Below are 13,440 nucleotides of genomic sequence, written 5' to 3' on the forward strand. Positions count from 1 at the left end.
GTGGTTCTTATGCTGTAGTTGATAGTGGTGGTGGTGAGTCAAATTAGCAGCAAAAGAAAAACACCTGCCGGCTATGCGCGCGCCGATTGGCTACAAATGCCGGAGCGGAGAGCACAACTGAGAGCGCGCATCAATTTTCCTATTGCCAACTCACTCGTGGCGCGCTGAGCGCATTGTGTATAAATAGCGCAACCAATTGAGACCAACAGCATTAACGAGCAAGCGCACAAGTCGAACAGACAGCAAAAATATAAAGTTATTATTGTGGAAAAATTTATTTAAAGAAAAATATACAGATAAAGTGAAAATGCCTTTTCTAACGCGTGAATACAATTTCCACGAGTCGGAGTTAGCTGCCGCTAAAGATCAGCGCACAATGGCCATGCGCAGCGTCAAGAAGTTATTGCGCCCACTAATGCGCATCATTAAGAAGAAACAATTATTGCAGAAAACACTCGCCGAAGTCAAGCAACAAAACGACTACAATTCATCGCTGGAGGATATGCGCAAAGATGCCGCCGCGCTCAACGCCTACGATGACAATTTGGCCAATGAGGCCTTGGAGCAGCGCCTGCATGAACAATTGCAGTGCAGCGCGCCCGAAGCAGCGATCATTGTGCGCCAGGGCAACAGCCAAGCAGTGGTGCCCGTGCAGCAGCAACACTACATACCGGTGCATTTTGCGCGCACCGCCAACGGCACATTCTTTTGGACCACCAACGACATGCCGCGCCAACAGGAATTGCAATTGCGCCAACAACTCGATCGCTGGGGACAAGCGTAAGCGCCTAGTAGCATTGTGGTGTGGTATGGTAGCAGCTTTAAGTGCAACGGCCACTTTGCGGCATAAGCGAAGCGGCATATTTGCGCGTGAACCGCCGCGCTCATGCGCATGCGCGGTTTTGGCTTCCTATTTTCAAGCGTTTGAATTCGGACAATTCAATAATTGCGGTGATATTAGCTTTTAGTCGCTTGGCTACAGTTTTATTTTTTAATTTTGTGTAAAATAATTGATATTCAATTGTGTGCAGCTATTTGCTGGCGACAGTGACAAATTTATACTTTTGTCTTATTGTGATTTTTGCGTGTTTAAATGTGTTAGTAACTTGTAATATTGTAACAATTTAGGTTTATAGCTTTAAAAATCATATGTCTTCCTAAATTTAGCTGATTTTAGTGGTTTGCATTAGTCTAGGTGATAAGCGTTTTACATTCATTGTCTTCCATGTAAAACTTTGTAGGTAAAAATAAAAATAGTTTTAAGCGAACAAAATTGTAAAAATTTAATAAAATAATATACGAAAAAAACAAAATTACTATATTTCTTTATTTTTATAATTTTCAATTTAGAGAAAGAAAGCAATTTTCTCAACATATAGGCATGAAGGAGTAAAAAGCTTTTTACGTCCGGATAAAAATAACAAAGTTACAAAAAATATATTTTTCGATAATATAACTGGTTATGAAACACAAGACTTGATCAGCATCGATTCTTCTGGAAATTATCGAACTCCAGTCTAATAAAATAATAATCAGCGCAAAATTAGATTCTGCGAGAGCCATTTGACGTAAACGGAGAATAACACCATTAAACGAAGAAAATCATTAATGTGATGACCACAGTGGAAAATACGCAATTCATTCCTGAAACCTCGGAACATAGCAGCCTTGTATGCGCTAATGTCCATCTACTCTAAAGATGAAAATATTACTTCAAGTTCAACTTAAAATTTATATTTTTCATAAATATATTTTTCTGTATAAATATCTAGCAGATATTTCAGATTTTCAAAAAATATAATAACTTTCATAACTAGACCACAGCGCCACCTGCAGTAAATTCGTGCAGTCTTTAACAAGAACAAATACCTTAACTGCAATAACTTCCATATATAGCTTTCCAAGCCAAGATCTGCAAAACACTAGCTAAAGACCTTAAACTAAACACATATTGGATCGAAGGATAAAGCCGTGTTTAGCACAAGTTTGTGTAATATTCAACTTTATATTCAATTTGGTGTTCCTTCATAAATTTCTGTGCTTAAGCTAACCGCTGACGCTTTCTTTGAATAGCTGCACAGTAGTAGCATCGAAGCTTCTCAAATTATAAGTATAGAAAATTAGTTTCTGAAAAGTATTTTTATAGTGTCTCTTATGAAGTGCTTTCTTTTTATATACTCTACCCGTTCAGCAGGAACATCCACACTTATCGATATGACCAAATTACAAACATGTCTCCCGAGGAGAAGTCAGGTTTTCATGGTCTGATGAACAGTTAAGTACTTTTTGACAACTTACGTCGAAGCTCAATGGTTCTGTCTGGATTTTGAATCCTCTAATGATAAAAGTAGCGGCGCTTTAAAGCTTATAAACACCTTTGGAATTTAAGAGATTCCAGACTAAATGATAACCTGGACGTGAATCTGTTAGAAACTTAACTCTCAAAAGAAGTCTCCACTACCACGCAAACGAATATGGTTATCCTCGTCAAAGTTATTTCTAACCGCTTAATATTTCTTGTAAAGCTGACCAGTTTCTTAGTTCAATAGTGGAACAAAGTAAATACCGAATAGCTGCCAGGTTAATGGAGCTCTTGGATCACGAAGTCAAACTGGTTGCCGAGAGTGCAGGACGCCTGAAGAGTAACTTTAAAAAGTATAACGTAAATAGTCAATCAGCTAAGACTTATAAACTAATATTGAATACAACGAAGAATAACGGTATATGCTATGAAATTACAGCATTTCAGTGTTTTTTCCAACATTCATATATTTACAGAGGTTTATACCCTCAACAGTGTGTAAGTATTAAGTTTACCACCCAGAAAGCAAGTAAGAAGTAAAGTAAGTTTATAATATCCAGAAAGAAACGCTGGAGACCTTATAAAGGATATATCTAACTATGTATAAATGATCAGCATAAATAGCTGAGTGGAATTAGACCTGTCCGTCTGTCTGTATATACTATACGCGAACAAATGAGTCAGTTTTCGAGATATCGATCTAAAAGTTTACATTTTCCTTCCAAGAAGCTGCGTAATTGTTGGATTAACCGATCTTGATTCACTTTAGCATATAGCTGTCATACGAACTGATCGATCTAATTCATTATCCATGCTACAATATCCGAGCACATTGTTCAGATCGGATCACTACAGCGTAAAGCCTATAGTCAAAGTAACCGAGCAAAATCAGTATTAAGATCTTCATAAGATATCGATTGCTTATTGCAACTTCGTGACTAGAAAGAGCTAGCCAACCATTGACCAATTATGGCTTAAGATTTAATTACATATATAGTTACTATAAGGAATGTACTTTGAGTGGTATATCATTTTGATGCAGCCGAGAAAAACGTTTTTTTTTTGTAATTTTTTTTTTGTTGTTAATTCCCCAATATTGTTTCTCATTATGCATTAGTTTAAAAGGTAAGTCTTTATAACTTTTATTTATGATTATATGGAAATAAGCCTATGCAGACATAACCGATTCAAGCCCATCACGTGCAATATGATTTGAAAATATGGTAACCCTTTTGCTAATTTGCATATCGTTATAATAATAATCACAAAGTAAATAAATAAAATGTAAACAAAATAGTCATATATGAAGAAAAAAATCAACCTGTTATATTACAACAATAAAAACAAGATTTTCGAAAATTCAAACAAAAACGGTAAATAATAAACTTGAAATATACCAATTAACATGCGCTATTGTCAAAAAGTTGATTTAAATTTTTCTCAAACATTAAGCTTTTTTAATCCTGCTTATAATTTATGCACATTCATTACAAAAACACAAGCATATATTATGAGATTTTACATATGAAGAGATAATACATATAGACACCAAAACTATTTTCTTCTCTACCCGCATTAAACGCGTTGCAGTGAGACATACCCAAACCAAGACAAGTGACCGGCACTTACCAGAGGCAATTATGTTCAAATTTATGCAGACACATCAATTTGAATATGCGCATTTACTTGTGTGTGTATGTATTACCTATGCATAGACTGCGCATGCGTCCATAATGATCGCACAACCTGTATGCGCAGACAGTTGATTTTTATTTGTAAGTAGATTTTCCTGCTTATTGCCTTAGCATGCATATACTTACACGAGTAGATAATGCATATGTAATGTTTAGAGATGTGAGTACCGAAAATTAGAAAAAAAAAATTTATATTTAAGCAGCACAGAGTGCTATAATGAAGGTATTAAATACAAATACTGCAAAAAATAATAAACACATTATAAACGTCAATCCCGAAATTTCGGCATTACAACAAAAAAGCGCTCGAAATCAATGGAAAACTGAATATCTTAGTAAAAAAGAAGAAATAAAAATATTTTCAAAAAAGTATGTAATCTCGAAATTTATGAAAACTAAAAATATTGAAATTCTTAACCATTCCGGAATATTTTAGTTAAATTAAATATTCATTTCATCAGATATTTTACATAATATTTGGATTAAATTAAAAATGTGCTGAAATTCTATGAAAAACTGAACATTTTGAAAGAAAAGATAAAGTATGAAATCAATTTTAACAAAATTTGCAATCCCGAAATTTCGGTATTCTTAAGAAACCCACGACATATTTGAAAAATGAAAATATTGATAAATAATGGAATAGAAAACATCTTTTAACAACCACAATTTTTCATCGACGAAATTGAAAATCCCGAATTTTCGGGATTACGTTAAAAATGTCAAAATATGAAAGCACAAGTCTGTTGCATGAATAAACAAATATTTATTGAGTTTTTATTAAATGAAGCAATAACAACATCCCGAAAAAACTTTTTTTAATCCCGAAAATACCGGATAGATTTTTTAATATTTACTATAGTATATATGCCTCAATTATATTTAAATTTTCTGAATTGTTGATATTTTTGCCATCATAAAAATTTTAAATTTAATTTTGAATTTATATTAAAGCAGTACAATATTTTTAATAATTTATATTATATAACTGTAAAATAATTATCTCGAAGAAAATTAAGCATTTATGTTGATCCCGAATTTTCGGGTTCACACAACAATATAACTAAATTTCGGGATTTTCATTTTCGTACATTCTTTATACATATGTAAATTCCATTTACACGCATTGATACATTCGATTTCAATTAATCGATTAATTCGATTAATCATTTTAGGGTAACCCCGAAATTTCGGTATTACACTACACTTTAACAACATTTCGGGATTTTCATTTCACGCATTTATTTATATGTAAATTCCATTTACTTGCATTCAAATGAGTTTTTTTCAGCTAACAAATTAAATTTTCAACACCACAGCTATTTTTGAAACCAATTTCAAAGTCATCAAAATTCAAGAAAATCGAAGTAAAACGAAGAATACTAGAAAGGTTTAAATTTTAATAGTATGATTGACACCGCAGTTGATTTATTTTGCTGCTTGTAAAATTCTACAGAGCTATTATTGTCGCTGGCAATAAAAAATCTTGTCAGCAGCAAAGTGCAGAGATTAAAAGAAGCTGTAAAGATGTTAATATTACCCTTACATTTGTTGTTGTTGTTATTATTATGATTACCACTTTTGTCTTGTATGCCATTGCTTTCAGCTTAGCTGCCACTTTTTGTTGTAAAAATGTCATTAAGGGCAAGCCGAGCGCATAAATTGTTTTGTTGCAGTAATGCTGCAATTGTTGTTGTGTTTTTATAACCCTCATGCCGTCGAACAGGTTTCACATTTTCACTGCTGCAGTAAAAGTCACTTTGTCACCTTTTTAAACTTATAGGCAAGTGGTTAAGCCATAAAATCGCTTAAAGGCAATGCAAAAAAACACTAGTTAACCTCGAGGCGAAGGGCCAACGAAGCGAACACAAAGCGATTGGCAAACCAAAGATAGAAACGAAGAGGCATTTCGAAAGGAGAAAGGTTAAGCTTAGCGATAATGCAGTTTTTTAGCACAGCGGTTTCGATTGTTGTTGTTTTAGTAATATTAATGGCATGATGGATTTCACAATTTTGGCTTTTTTACAGCACTCTTTGCTTTTACTATAAAATTACTCCGCTGACTTGCATCTTAATCACTGACATCGTTTTCTGCAAAAATTATCTTCTGAGTTTTTTTAATTTGTCATTTTTTTGTATGCGCAATTAAGTTTTTAGATTTTGTAACCATCTATTTCTAATGGCGTATCGCCATTTAATCGAAAACTAAATCTTCTGTTTCTGTAGATTCCTTTCCTTCTATACTTCTTCTAGCGTAATTCCGAACTTTGGTCCTAATCATGTCTACACACAAATACCTTATTTCTTTTGTAAGGGGATAGTTTTATTTTTAAGCACTATGGAAGATCAAGTTCTTCAATTTTAAAACACCAGATAATTTAATCCTCACTCTGTACACCATAATTGTAAAACGCTTCTCCCTTTTATGAAAAAGCGGCCAAAAACTTCGTCTTACATCTGTTCTTCGTCTCTAGTTAAGTGTACGAAATCTCGAACAAACATATATTGTCCACTTCTTCAGTATTTAATCTCTTCAATACATGGTGTACATACTTCCTTTTAAATTTTGACGGCTCTTTCTTTCCAACAGTAAACAGTACTTATAGAGTTCTATGAGTCCAAAACTAAAAACTTGTTTACAAACTTCTGGTACTTAATTAACGATAAAAGGAGATGAACGACTATAGGTATACATATGAGCACGTTCCTTATACGGGAGAGAATATTTCTGAATAAAAATTAAATAATTTTGGATATGAAAAAGATAGTATTTTGGGGTTATATGTTTATGTGGATGCTAAACGACCTTGCAACCAAGACGGCCTTCTGGCGAGATATCCGTTTCATATTTTCATCCACCTGCCTTGCGTTTTCGCTTTATCGAAAAAGAACTATAGAAGAACTATATACTCAAACAACATTGAAACAAACAATCTCAAGAAACTATCTAAGAAGTCTCTTATACGAAATATTTTCTTTCTAAACCGATCATATTTATACAATGGGTGATTTTTTTGAGGTTAGGATTTTCATGCATTAGTATTTGACAGATCACGTGGGATTTCAGACATGGTGTCAAAGAGAAAGATGCTCAGTATGCTTTGACATTTCATCATGAATAGACTTACTAACGAGCAACGCTTGCAAATCATTGAATTTTATTACCAAAATCAGTTCGGTTCGGTTCGAAATGTGTTTATCGACAAATTTTGTTCAGCGATGAGGCTCATTTCTGGTTGAATGGCTACGTAAATAAGCAAAATTGCCGCATTTGGGGTGAAGAGCAACCAGAAGCCGTTCAAGAACTGCCCATGCATCCCGAAAAATGCACTGTTTGGTGTGGTTTGTACGCTGGTGGAATCATTGGACCGTATTTTTTCAAAGATGCTGTTGGACGCAACGTTACGGTGAATGGCGATCGCTATCGTTCGATGCTAACAAACTTTTTGTTGCCAAAAATGGAAGAACTGAACTTGGTTGACATGTGGTTTCAACAAGATGGCGCTACATGCCACACAGCTCGCGATTCTATGGCCATTTTGAGGGAAAACTTCGGACAACAATTCATCTCAAGAAATGGACCCGTAAGTTGGCCACCAAGATCATGCGATTTAACGCCTTTAGACTATTTTTTGTGGGGCTACGTCAAGTCTAAAGTCTACAGAAATAAGCCAGCAACTATTCCAGCTTTGGAAGACAACATTTCCGAAGAAATTCGGGCTATTCCGGCCGAAATGCTCGAAAAAGTTGCCCAAAATTGGACTTTCCGAATGGACCACCTAAGACGCAGCCGCGGTCAACATTTAAATGAAATTATCTTCAAGAGTAATTGTCATGAACCAATCTAACGTTTCAAATAAAGAACCGATGAGATTTTGCAAATTTTATGCGTTTTTTTTTTTAAAAAAGTTATCAAGCTCTTAAAAAATCACCCTTTATAATGGAAGATACAGTTTAGTAAAGCCAGTTATTGTAAACATAATGGATTTATTATTACTGGATCTTATATAAACTGACGTTGAACAGTACCTAAAGCTTCGCCAAAATCGGGAAAGACCACCCCGAGCCGTTCGTTACCAAACGAGGTTTCAGACAAGACGACTTCCTATTGTGCCACTTCTTCAATCTACACCTGGAGAAAATAATTCGAGCTGCAGAGTTCAATCGTGAAGGCACAATCTAAGAGTGTGCAACTGTTGGCGTACGCCAATGATATCGATATCATTGGTCTCAACAACCCCGCCGGAATGGAAGCGAGGCAAATAGGTCTGATAGCGAACGAGGATAAGGCGAAATATTTCCTGTCGAAAAAAAAAGAGTCGTCGCACTCGCGACTGGGCTCCCACGTCACTGTTGTCAGTTATGACTTCGAAGTATTGATAATTACGTCTATTTTGGAACCAGTATTAACACCAACAGCAAAGTCATACTAACTCTTGCCAACATGTGCTCCTTCGGACTGAATAGGCATTCTACGAAATTAACATACCGCAGTACCCGCCGGGAGAAGTACAGGAAGAGCAAGACCTCCACTCCGTCGGAGAGATCAGGTGGAGAAGGACCTGGCAGCACTTGGTATCTGAAAATGGCACCAAATTGCAAAAAGTAGAAACGACTGGCGCGTTTTTTGGTACTCGGCTATAACCGATTCTGTTTTTGCTCCAACCAACAAGCAAATAAGACAATATACATTCCACAACGGATTCTTAGTGTTCCACACTTTTAATGTAAATATTACCTAAAGTAAGATATTACATAAAAATGTTCAAATGACTAAATATAGACACTATTAACCAAAAACTCAGTTAAAGTAACGGTGCACGCGTGTGGCATTTGCTAAGCGCATGCGTAACATATGTAGATGAATGCAATAAGGACAATGAAATAATATCACACATTCCTAGTTTTTTTTTTTGTTATTGAATGCTATACATATGTGGTCACATGATTTAAATTAAGGCAGTCTATATCGAAAAACATAGCCTGAAGTAGTACAATAGAATATTTGTCGAACAGCAGTGGGCGGCTAAAAATAGCGCCACTCGGCAACACCACAGGCTGTCAGCAGGACGATGCCATCAAATACCACCAATTGCCATCACATGTGCTCATTTATACAAATACACATATGTATATTTCTTAACATATGTAATAACCACTTGAGTTCTGAGTGCGTAAGTCAGCCTTATAATGAGTGGATAATTGAAAGGATATGTGTGTGAAGTGTAAACTGAGTTTGCAAATAGTTAGAAAAAAATGTTTTTATACGAAATACGAGTGAAATATGTTCGCCACATTAAGTTTTACGGTTGCATATGAGGTTAGATCATATGTGTGGCATGATACTAATTGAATTGCTATTGAAATATTTCGCATATTGCATACATCTGCTGGCTTGATTTCACCAAATAGTTTAACTGCTTTTTAAATTTTCAAAAACTTCGTTACTTCTTCTATTATATCTAAATATAATGGATATACATATGTAATACAATATATTGTATATAAATCTTATAGGCTGATATAATGTTTATGGATTTAGGAATTGTTAACAAGTATTTTTTTCAAGTCAAAAATAAATTAAGCTCTAAGAAAAAATAATACACTGCTCTAAATACTCTTATTGTTATTGAGGAGGCACCTTACACAACTTGTGATAACAATATAACCGCCTCTGACTACGAAAAAGCACCCATCTCCCTAATCAGGAGACCTCGACGGCTAACATTTCACTGGAAAACAACTTATCAGCGGTAAAATCATAAGGATATAATATATTGAATGAGGTTTAAAAGTTATTTGTAATACTTGATAAAACCACATATGTACATAACTCCATAAAAACTTTAATTATATAACAAATGTTTTGCTAAGGCAAAACCGTGTCGGCTGACCATGTTGAAACATCAAGTAATCTCTTAGGATAGAAAAGCTTCCAATAAGCTCGGAAAATTTTCGAAAGCTCAATCTTCTGCAGAAAGTTTATTACTGAACATAAAGGTATCTTATGATGAAAGCTCCACAAGCCAAAGCTTTCTTTCCAGTAGCACTATACAGCAAAATTTAAGAAATCAATATCACTTAAAACATCAAAATGAATTATTTTAGTTCCAAAAATAAACGTATGACTAAAATAGAAAAAGTGTAATAGTAAAAAAATTGTTGTTGTTGTTGCTTATATGACAGATGACACAAAATTCCCAACTCAAGGTATGTAGTATTTTTGAAATACCGTTGAACCCGCGTTAACGCGAATCGCCTTAATCCACAAAACAGCTTCGAATTAGAGAGACCTCGTTATATGGAAGGAAATTTTTATGAAATTTTACTCTATTTCCAATTCGGGAGTTCGAGTTATGGGGAACTTCGAGCTATATAAGTTCGACTTATGGAAGTTCAACTGTATAAGTATAACAATACTTTTATTTTTTCGAAGTTCCTTTGAAACCTTGCGCCATTCGCCACACAATATCAGCTGAACCGAAAAAAATATTTAGTTTTAGAAGCAGCCTTAAAAAATTACAGTTCTTTTGCATATAAATCAGTTATACCTAAACTTTTTGAAGCTATTGTGTTGGAGACCATATAACTTTTTCTATGTCTTCGTTAATTTATTCTCCTCAGCATGCGTTTCGTAAAGAGAAATCTACTCTAACAAATTTACTTGAATTCGTAAACCATGTATCATGGGGTTTTAGGGAACACAAGCATACGAGTATTATATACACTGACTTTAGCAAAGCTTTCGATAAAGTAAATCTCTCGACTCTCGTACATAAACTTCAACTTTATAGCTTTCAACCAAGGTTTCTTCAATAGGAATCTTCTTATCATTATAATAGAATACAACGAGTGATATTTGAGAATAATCTTTCAACTTCAATTTATGTCTCTTCAGATGATCCGCTAGGTCCGATTCTGTTCTTGTTATTTATTAACGACATCTGTTCTATCATAGAATTTGATTTATTATATGCCAAGGATGTTTTAAGCTTTTTGAGTCATATACTTTAATTGATGAAAGCTGTCTGTTGTAAACAGATTAAAAACTGCTTAGTGTGATGCTGTGTACTTTTCTCATAGATCTGGGTTACCCTCTCATAATGTAATACAAGACTACTTACCAGAACAGGTTTTTTACTTAATTTAATTGGAGAGTTATTATGGACCCCTAGCTTAATTTAGTCTTCATTTTGGTACCACAGTCTTGAAAGCAAAAGGTGTTCTCAATTTTGTTAAACTATAAGAAATGTTGTGTTCTTCCTAAAGATTCTCAATAGTACAGTTAGCAGTTCTTTTTTCTTGTCCGAAGTTGAATTTAATATCCCGGTTCGCTTTTCGGGACAGGTCTAAACTGTCTGCTAAAATGTTGTAGATCAAATTTTGAACTTAACGAAGCATTCCGTCGAATATGTCATGATTTTTATTCTCATTGCTGCAGGTTTGATTTATCAGATTCACTTTTCGAAATTAAAAAGACTAGTTTGCTTTCTCTCAATAAATAATATCATAACAATTAGTTATAACGCATGAGCAATTTTAGATCTCGATGCTTAAAAAACCTTTCATGACTCGGCTGACTCTGCACGTATGCGGATGCGCCCCTCGCGGCGTTTAAACGTTGGGTTATAAGTAATAAAGGGCTGTCAGAGATCCTGGAAATTTTCTCAAACATATTTTAAGTTATACAGATGTGTTCTCAATTTTCACCAGAAATACTAAATATGCAAAAAAGCTTGAATTCTAGAATCTTATTTTCTAAAACGTGAAATATCACCACTGATTGAAAAATAACGGTAATAAAGTCATAATGAAATATTTGTTTACATGTTGTTAAATTATTATTTTCGTAGGTATTATCACTAGTTTATAGAAATTTGGGGACAACAAACATCCAGGGTCATAAAATAAAATACTTATGCTCCTTTGTAAAAACTAATTTAGGCTGCATGATTTATATATTTAATCCTTATCATTGAAAATCGTGAGATAAGAATAATCTCTTGCTTTAAGAAATTTATTTTATTTTATTTTCATTTTGTGAAACTAATCCGATTACGTAAGCATATGCTTAGAAAATGCGATAATTTTCAAATCAAAACATGCTCGTTAAATGATAAGGAAAATAGAAGGTTATCAGTGGGTTCAAATAATGTCCACGTGGTATTATCAGCTAGGGTGCCATATGTGAGAGTCCAGCATACATGTGTGCCAATGAACCGTGCGTCATATCGGTAGTAATACGATTCAAAATTATTTCCTAAAGATTTTGTTTACTTAGTAACAGAATTGATAGTGAGTGTAAACAACTACTTAAGGGACTAACTAATAATTAACTTGAGTAGCTGGTGATATACATACGTATGTATATACGACAATAAAAATATATTTTATGTTTACAAAAGTTTTTTTGGTTTTGAAATACATAGTTTTGAAATGTATAAATTGTTTCACCGTATATTTTGAGTTCAAATTATAAGGTTTCTATGATCAAATGATATCTTGCAATAATATTATCAGACATTACTGGATCTTATGAATCTTTAAAGCAAGTAGAACAGTATTTAAAACAGTACGTTTGCTATTCAGAAGACACTTAACCTGAACCGAACTAAGAATTTCGGGGTAAAAAAAGCCTCTATGTTTTAGCAAAGCTATGTTAATCATCACCAAGCTAATTTCTGTCAGTTATATGGAGGTCTTATCATTGGAGCTTAAGTAGATTAACATCAAGCGTCTTCAATTCGCTTTCTTCCTCACTTGGAAACCAGATTTTTTTATTGTACTTCTTTATTAATATAGTATTACATCAATATTTATACCAGTTATTTGTTCTATTTTCAAGTATCCAAAAAAGTCACCCAATCAAATTCAGTGAAATCGAGCAAGTAGTTTTTATTTTATTATGCCAGTATACCATTAGAATATTATACCATTATGTATGCCAGTTATTTGCTTTATCCGCTACCCGCCAACAAAGTTATATAATCGAATTATTTAAAATCGAGTAAAAATATTTATATTTTATGCACCAGTTTATTATTATGGTATTATACCAATCTTTATACCAGTTTTTTCTTGTATTTACTAGACTTCACCAAATTTATCCGTTCAAATTCATTAAAATTTTGGATTTTATTTGACAATAACAGCATATTGTAATATTATACCAGTTTTTATACTAGTTTGTTCTATTCGCTGGTCGCCAACTAAGTTATCCAATCGCATTCAAAAAAATTGAGTAAGTGGATTTTATATGATTGTAACAGTATATTTTTATTACCCAATAACGGTGTTTATACCAGTTATTGTTCTATCCACAGGTCTCCAACAAAATTATCTAGTCGAATTCTTTAGAATCTAATAAATGGAATTTATTTGATTATACCAGTTTATTATAATATTATAATAGTATAATCGGTTTTATACCAGTTATTTGTGATA

General features: G+C 33.7%; 2 protein-coding genes across 2 annotated transcripts in view; both read left to right on the top strand.

Annotated features, from left to right (window-relative positions):
- LOC105224161 (enhancer of split malpha protein) overlaps nt 1-13,440 on the top strand; it is a 79,244-nt gene that overhangs the window by 40,165 nt on the left and 25,639 nt on the right. The gene's annotated exons all lie outside the window — the stretch shown is intronic.
- Nucleotides 206-1,272, top strand: LOC105224159 (enhancer of split malpha protein). The gene has a single exon (XM_011202154.4). It carries the CDS (start codon nt 308-310, stop codon nt 782-784), a length of 477 nt encoding a protein of 158 aa, XP_011200456.1. The 5' UTR covers nt 206-307; the 3' UTR covers nt 785-1,272.

Source organism: Bactrocera dorsalis, chromosome 5 (assembly GCF_023373825.1).
Source record: "Bactrocera dorsalis isolate Fly_Bdor chromosome 5, ASM2337382v1, whole genome shotgun sequence".
Lineage (NCBI taxonomy): Eukaryota > Metazoa > Arthropoda > Insecta > Diptera > Tephritidae > Bactrocera > Bactrocera dorsalis.

Bases quoted from the DNA above. Each gene is read 5' to 3' on its own strand.
- LOC105224159 (XM_011202154.4), top strand. From the start codon at position 308: ATGCCTTTTCTAACGCGTGAATACAATTTCCACGAGTCGGAGTTAGCT.